Raw genomic sequence first — 8,659 nt, 5'->3', positions numbered from 1 at the left:
AAGAGGTGTTCCGTAGTCCTAACACTTTGGACAACAGTGTTCCTCCGGTACGGATTACTGCACAGCGAGACAGAATTGTCACCCCAGCTCTATCCTGCAGGAGTCAAACTGGGGTATAATCTGGCGGTAGAACTTACCCTGGTGGAGAAAATCATGGCTCCCTCACCATCCCATCACTGTGTTTCGGCTTGCTGATTGAAGTCCAAACACCCCGGTTTGCTCCCCCTATACCCTAAATCCCCACTTTGTTCTAGCATTGGTGGGAATTTGTATGTATACATTGTATAGAGGAGAGGAATAGACATAACAGTATCTCAGAAACATAAACATGCAAATATCAATACCCAACTACATTACCAGTATTGTACTTTTTCACTTAAGCAATTTCACATAAAAAGCGTGGGAAATTCTAGTAAATGAAGAGCATAACTGAGGTTTTCTTTAACAAAGAGCCCTATTGAAGCGGTGCTGCAAGATCGTTACACCACTAACAAGGGAAAATTATTTATTACCCTGACGAATCTCCATTCACTCACCAATCAGAAATCCCGACATGACGGCCACGGACAGCTTTACATTGCTCCACACTGCCCCCTGCAGGAAATCTGTGGCCAACAGCAACAGAATGCAGTTCTCCAGCAACATAATCTAAAGAAAGAGAAAAATTAGGTATTATAGGTGAAAAAAAAAATCAGTAATGCAAACTATAGCACATTAAAGGCAAACAAAGCTTTCCTGACTAATTACACAAACTCTGCAACTTCATTTCAAGAGCACTTCTACCTGCAAGAGATTACCAAGAGCTCATTCAGATCTGTGCTGCGTTTTCAATAGCCCGGAAGAGCTCTAAATTACAAATGGAATGACTGTGTTTTGGGGAGGACAGCTCGGGAAAAAATACCAATAATGTCCCCTTAAGAACACTTTGCATTGTGTTGGCAGCCCATTGGAAATGAATGAGCTGCCTTATAGTACTACACACTGACCCACCTATGGTTACGCCCTGCCACCAGTCTGAATGAAATAATACATTTTCCCCCCATCAGTCAGTGCCTGGATTAAGGGATAACTATAGGTAATCATAACCTCAGACAACAGGGAGGGGAAAAGCTATAGCACTGGGGAACACATTTTTGGTTGAGTTAGATCTTACACTTGTTTTTTACTTTTTTTTGGGTGATGAATTCAGAAATGACCCCAGTTTTTTGCTATCACATCCAGTTTTTACGATACAGGGTACTCTTCATTTTTGTAAAAAACATACAAATTTTACATACAATGAAAAAATAATGAAATACCTTAAATGTACTGTTTATTTAAATTTCTTTTGTTCATACAAAGGATTTATTGTTACTTTCTTTTACAGTAAAACAATTTGAAAATAATTGGGTAAGTGGTAAAGGTAAAAATTTACGTTTATAGTTTTTCCTGGAGTGTTCAGTGTTAGGACAAGCCCTCCGGATGCTCCAAAAATAGTCCGCCATCATATGTACATCCCATCTACCCTGATACCGTCCTTCGGTGACCTTCAAATCTTGGTGGAATCTTTCATCTTGCTCATCACTGACCGCACCAAGGATTTTCGGGTAGTTAGAAAGATGGCTATGCAGAAAATGCACCTTAATGCTCATATTGCAGCCAAGCATTTTGTATCTCTCCAAGAGTTTCTGGACAATTTCTGTGTAATTATTTGCTCTGTTTTTGTCCATGTTGGATTAATTTCTCTTTACTATCGTTCTAAACATCTTTTTTATAATGGCAGATTTATTCTGCAGGGCTTTTCAATTATGCCCTAACGGTAATCACATGACATGAAACACTAATGCTATGTTAACAATGACCATAAAGTTATAGTGGATTTTTCCCTTCCTTATGCTTCACCTGACAGCAGTTCTATAAAGAACGAATAGGGGGAGCAGAGGGCAGCACCAACACCAATCACTGCTGCCAGCTGTGCAGACGTTGGTTCTTTAGGAATCAGCACTGTGATGTGAGTGACCAAGCCGGCGGCCGGGAGCCATGTGGGATTGCTCAGACCATAAGAAGGTGTAACCCAAATCCTATTAGATCCTAAGCAATGCTATCTGGCCAGTAGCACTGTGATCACAGACCTTCGATTTACACATGGGAGCAAATTGCTGTATTATTCATTTACCAATCCTGTTACAGCAAGAATGTGAGCAGAAAGGAATCTCTTTGTTACCTACCTGCCAGCTCACATTTTTCTTTAATTTTAATTTTCTTTTAATTTTTCAAGTTAATGAATCAGGGTGGATGAAGATACAATTGAACACCAGGCATTCGCACCTTGTTTCATGGACACTCCAGTACAGGAGTGTTAAATTCAAATCATGAGGGGCCAAAATCTAAAACACAGGCTAAGTGGCGCACGGAACTTTTCATTAAGATACATAGTCCTAGTAGAAGTACAGATCCTTCCACACCCTGAGCCACCATATCACACACCATCCTCATGCATTCATCATATTCTGAAAATAAGAACATGCTTGTCTTCGTGAAGCATGTATATATATTCGCTTTCCCATCTTTCATTAAATTGTCGCCCTTCTGCATCAACTTTTCTCTTGATACACATTTTGGGAGTGATTGCTTTTTTGTTCTTAGCAGCTTTTTCTGAGGTCGGTGTACCTGACCTATCCTGACCTGTCTATTTGAGAGGAGCCAGTGACTGTGCTGAGGTGGAGGCCGGTGTCTCTGAGCCTGGAGACATTGCTAATGTATCATCTCACCGAGAGTCCATATCTGGAGCAGCAGCAGCAGCATACTACTGGCAGCATGATCGGGACTCTGGCAGTTGTGATTAGTGCTGGGTTTCAGCAGGAGTGTGGAGAAGCAACTGGGGTCCTTCTGCCTGCAGTGAGGTCAGGCACTTGTGTGGACCGCCTTGCTTCTACCTAGCTTTCTGGGACTGGGTCCTCCTGCCTGCAAATGTCAGGCGCTTGGATGCGGCACAGTCACCACTGCCCACATAAAACGGCCAGACAGGGGCTTGACACCTGTGCCTTAGTGTATGTTAACCCTTTTTATAAACAGTCTGACATTCAATGAAACATTCCCCAGTGAAGAATCAATTAATGCCACAGAAACACATGGACAAGAAAGATTCTCCATCATAATATGTTACAGTGAATGTCAGATTCATTGCTTTAAAAAAAAAAAAGACTCAAAAGTCCTCTAAAAAGTTAGAAACTCTCTTCGTATAAGTGTCTGCAGGCTAAATAAAGCTCAGGAATGCAATGCATGCCCTTACCACATAAAAGATGGCAACCCGATACCGCGAGGGCCCATCGCGGACATTAATAAAGCAGAAGACATAGACGGCTCCGAGGAGGATATTGAAGAGTCTCCAGTAACAAGGCCTGCTGATAACATCGGTTTGCTGAGCTACCAGCCAGAAAGACATCACCAGCCAGTGAGCACCTAAACAGAAACAAAGAGATAGAAACACTCAGTGCAACTTTCCAAACTCACCACCAAGGGACAGGATACTCAAATGTTGTGTCTATGTAAGAAAAAAGATATACTCCAAACATAAAAAGTAATACAATTTTATCAACGTACAGACAGCTTGATTCCTAAAGCAGAACATGCTACACAGACTTGCAGTTTCACCCATTTCTACATGAAAGTCATATTTTTTCTGGACTGCTAGAGGCCACCATGAATACCATGAGCATACCCATAGATATAAGGATACGCAGAAGGTGGAACCAGTGGGGGCAATTTTGCTAGAAAGGCTTTGCGCATGGTCACACAGCAAAATTTGCTGGATCCAGGAGGAAGGAATTTCTCCAAATGGCACTCAGGAGGCTGATTAGGGTAATTAGTATGACTATTCCAAAGATTCAGCTATCCTTAAGGTATAATTTCAGTTATCAGAGGAGGTGTCATCAATGGCAGTCTTCATGCATCTGGCATGTTTGTTTGTACTCCGTGATCTCCCAGGCTTCTTTTAGCTGGGTGCACCACCCAGCACTTTTCAGTATCCACCCAACTGTTTTTGTATGGTTACTGAAAAGTTGGGTCACAATACAGGGGATGCCACCTGTCTAGAGCTTCTTCCCGCCCAGCTTAAACAAATGTCTGAGTTGAACACTGCACGTCCTAAGAAAAGTGTACAGGGAACACTGAACAATGTATGTGATCGTTTCTCACCTGCGACAGCAAACACCCAGAAGTGGAAGACTCTGGCAAACACCACCAAGGCCATCACTCGGGTCCCGACCATGCCCATCCTCCACAGAAGCTGGCAGACAACAGATGCCCATGGTAGGCATAGATGTCCAGGTCTCAGAAGGCACAGGAAGTGACTAAAGGTGACCAGCGCCCAAGAGACAGACAAGAGGCATGCCAGGGAACAAATGGCTGGAAAGACACAAAAACCAAAGTCAGAATATTAGAATGAAAACATTCTACACGCAAACACGCAAACACACACACACACACACACACACACACACACACACCTCCAGAACATACAAATGTATTATAAATGTAATGTAATGTGTGTTATACTTCAATATATTTTAACTCAACACCTCAGTGACAAATATTCAGTGTGACATTTTAACCCCCTCAGGAACCATTCCTTTGCCTAAAAGATAACCCCATAATGTCCAGTACTCAGGCCATAAGCACGGCCTCCCCAGCCCATGAGCATGGTCTGCTTAGTGCTCAGTCCCTAGGCATATATTGCAACCTCTCGGTACCCTTCAGCCTCTCAGCACCCATTTTTCTGCCTATGTGCCATTAATCTGTAGTTAGTGAACGTAAATGTACCCATTACATTTGTAGGACCCCCTCCATGCCCAGTGTGTGGGATAATCCCTGATATTTATTCAGTGCAAAAGAGCAAAGGTCAGCCTTATCACCAATGCTGGTCCAGAGGAAAACTTAGATTTAAAGCCCCACTTCATTTTCCAAGTCCACGGACACACTCCTCCTGTTTTAGAATCCTCTTCCATACCTTTACAGTCCATGCGGCTGATGGCACTCCCTGCTACCTCCAATGTCCCAAAACAACATTCCCCCATTTAGGTGGGGGGTCATTTCCAGGACACTGATTGGATCCTATAATTCTCCTCTCTAAGCTTAGCTTCTATGCTGCTCCATAATGGGTTTTGTAAATGGGTTCCAAATGCATTAGGAGGCACATTTCTCTGTTACCCTACATGTGCATTCTTCTTCTGCCCATAGTGCCTGCCAGACTCCTTTCCAGCACATAATACCCCACCCCCCCCTTTATCATCCCCTCCACACTCTTCTCCTGCACATACTGCCCAGTCATATCCTCCGCAGTCATTGTCTGCAGACTAGTGCACATTTTTAGCATCGTTTGTCATATCCACAACTAGTGCAGTCTTGGGCATATTTTTGCTTGAGCAAATAATTAAGGAAAGGAAAATTGGACTTTATTCATTAGCACAATCTGTGGTCTATTCCCTTTTATGCACCTCAATCTACATCAGGTGTATTACAGGAACAAAAATACAGACTTAAATATAACTAACTGTGCAGGTCTGCTCAATAAAATATTTTTATCTGATCCTATATTAACTTTCTAAGCCTCCTGTTTTCTGTCACACACCTTACCCGCATAGATATCTGCATGCTCAAGAGTCATATAAATGTACGTCTGAAGTAATAACTGCGGTAAGGCCTGAAGAAGGGCTTCCATGAGCCGCAGAAGTGACAGGTCCCCTTGTTTTATCACCAGCTCCCTCTCCTGACACATCTCATAGCTTCTTCCGCACAGAGCCAGGCGCAGACAATCCATATGCCTGAAATACAAAATATGTATATTGTTATATCTGTACATTCAGTATTGGTAACTCAGTAATATTTAATGGTGTTACAGGTGCAGCTCGCTGTTGGAAAAGAAAACATCCTAATGCACCAAAATCCGGTGGCTCAGTGGTTAGCACTCTGACCTTTGTAGCGCTAGGTCCCAGGTTCCAATCTCAGCCAGAACACCATCTGCATGGAGTTTGCAGGTTTCCCCCAGGTACTCCGGTTTCCTCCCACAATTTAAAAACATGCAGTTAGGTTAATTGTCTTTACCCCAAAATCGACCATAGACTGTGATAATGATATTAAAGACATTAGATTGTGAGCTCCTTTGACATACAGCAAGTGATATGACTATGGATTTTGTACAGCGCTGTGTATTATGTCTGCCCTATATAAACACTGTAAATAATAATAATAATCTGACTTTGCAAAATTGAACTGAACCCTGACTGGAGGTAATTAATAACTTCTTACCGCTTCAAGATGCCCAACTGGAAGACGTGGATCAGACTCAGAGCTAGGCATCGTGGGCGTCCATCGGATCGAAGCCAGGCGAAGCTGAGAGCCTGGATGAGGCAGCCAGGTACAAGCAGGCCTAGCGTCCATCCTGCCCACAAGTACTTGGTAGTTAGGAAGTAATGTACCACCTCCGCACACTCTGTCAAAAAAACACAGCAATGACTTAGATTGTGCGCTTTTCAGGGCGGGGTTCTCTCCTGTTCCTGCGACACTGTCTGTCATTTGCAACGCCTATTTAATGTACAGCGCTGTGTAATATGTTGGCGCTATATAAATACTGCATAATAATAGGAACGTCATGAGACCTTTAGTAAAGTGCTTTTACAGATCCAATGTTTCTTCCCATAATAAAATCTGCACAAATATTAGTATATTATATTGACACTGCAGATTCCCCCGATTCCTGAACCTGCACTTTACCAAATGACAGGTTCACTTCAGTGAAGAGACTTTAAAGCAGGGGTGTCAAACTCTGGCCCGAGGGCCAAATTTGGCCCCCGTAAGGAATTCTAAATATGAATCGCAGCTTGCCCGCCACTGCATTGAAATAGCGCCGATACTACAATTCACAGCATCACTCGCGTCTTTAGACCAGTGGCCTCTCTGCTTATGCGCGGCCCTGCATTGGACTGTTCTATAGACGCAGGGAATTGTAGTAGCGGTGCTATTTCAGTGAAGAGGGAGTTCCAGCCGCTTATAACATTAAGCCCCACATTGGACTGTTTTATTGACACAGGGAATTGTTGTAGCGGTGCTATTTCTCTATTATAAGCTTGTTCCAGATTCAGCATGATTCCAACAAAACTGCCCACATTTATAATGTATAAAGGGCAGAACATCTCAGGGAGGTCAGAGAACGCTATCAGAATCACATGCCGGGTTGATCAGAGAGAAGTTTCTGCACTTACAAAGTACTGATTGTCATAGAAAATCTTATCAACAAAAGGGAAAGTGAAACTGGAGTATTACGAATTTAGGTACATTCACTGGGCACTTTATTGGGTACCCCTTGCTGGGGCTGGGTAGGACCCCCTTTTGCCTTTAATCCACCATTGATTCAGCAAGGTGCTCAGGGATTTTGCTCCGTATTGCCTCGATAGTATCACTCTGCAGATTTGTCAGTTGATCATCCACAGTGTTCTCCCTGGCCCCTTTTATAGTCTCCTGCTGCTGTAGTCCATCTGCTTCAAGGTTCGGCGTGTGGTGCATTCAGAGATATTCTTCTGCATTACTCAGGTGTACGGCTGAGCACACACGTGCAATAATTGCCATTGGAAAGCTTTCTTTCAAACGACAAAAGACTGAACGAGCTATGTACATCCAGCGCCGATCTGCTCTATAGAGAGGGGATAACGATGGAGCAGCACCCCGCTGTGCTCTCTCCCCTTCACTTCCATTAGGATCGTTCCTCAATCGGCCAGGACAGATCCATGAACTACGAGCGCTATACACACGCCAGATTCCTGTCCAATATCAACCCTGAGGGGATTATCGAACGAGAATCATCTGCTGTGTGTAAGTGCTTATTTGTGTTACTGTGGCCTCAAAGCAGTTTGGTCATTCTCCTCTGACATCAGCATTTTCACCCACAGAACTGACCCTTTCTTTTCAGATCATTCTCTGTAAATTAGAGAATGATAATTGTGTGTCAGAATCGCAGCAGCTTCTGAAATATACAGAGCAGTCGACCAGTCATCAACAACCAATCTACGTTCAAAGTTACCTAAAGCAGAACTAAACTGAAAACAAAAAAATTACCTTTATTCCCGCAGGTCCCATGATGGCGCTGGTCCTTCCCACGATCCAGTCCCACGTTGTCCTGGAATTCTTCTTCATCTGGGCACCGCCATCTTCACTCTTCTCTTCCGTCTTCTTGGCACATCCCTGATCTGGTACTGGGCATGTGTGAGATCGGGGGACATAGCCACTGTACAGGGGAAAAAAAAAAAGAGAGCCCATCTCACTGCGCATGCGTGAGATCAGCATGTCTTTCCCTTCATAGAAAAAAAAATGCTCCTTCTGCGCATGTCTGAGAACTCGGGCATGAGCAGAAGGAGCACCCAGAGCGTGCCGTGATGCGTGACGTAGACATCCTGGGAGGATCTGCGTTCCCATTCAGTCTTCGATCAAGACCGAAAGGGAAGTGCTGCATCCTTTTTTTGTTGATCTTAAAAAAAAAATATAAAAAAGAAATAAAAAATGAATAATGTTTTCCCTTTACATAGAATGGTTGTCTACACTTTTATGGAAAGTGAAAATGTTGGGTTTAGGTACGCTTTAAATAATCATTCTTCCCCATTCTGTTACTGACCTTCAGCATGTTTATTGA

General features: G+C 43.3%; 1 protein-coding gene across 1 annotated transcript in view; it reads right to left on the bottom strand.

Moving 5' to 3' along the window:
* XKR5 (XK related 5) overlaps window positions 1-8,659 on the bottom strand; it is a 19,298-nt gene that overhangs the window by 4,319 nt on the left and 6,320 nt on the right. Inside the window, exons 2-6 of the mRNA XM_072410062.1 lie at window positions 6,286-6,469; window positions 5,614-5,801; window positions 4,177-4,386; window positions 3,272-3,441; window positions 537-648 (exon numbers count right to left, since the gene is read on the bottom strand). Of these exons, the coding sequence (XP_072266163.1) occupies window positions 537-648; window positions 3,272-3,441; window positions 4,177-4,386; window positions 5,614-5,801; window positions 6,286-6,469 (864 nt within the window). The remainder of the gene's footprint in view (window positions 1-536; window positions 649-3,271; window positions 3,442-4,176; window positions 4,387-5,613; window positions 5,802-6,285; window positions 6,470-8,659) is intronic.

The sequence above is a fragment of the Pyxicephalus adspersus genome, chromosome 4 (assembly GCF_032062135.1).
Source record: "Pyxicephalus adspersus chromosome 4, UCB_Pads_2.0, whole genome shotgun sequence".
NCBI lineage: Eukaryota > Metazoa > Chordata > Amphibia > Anura > Pyxicephalidae > Pyxicephalus > Pyxicephalus adspersus.
This window is presented reverse-complemented; position numbering and strand designations above follow the sequence as displayed.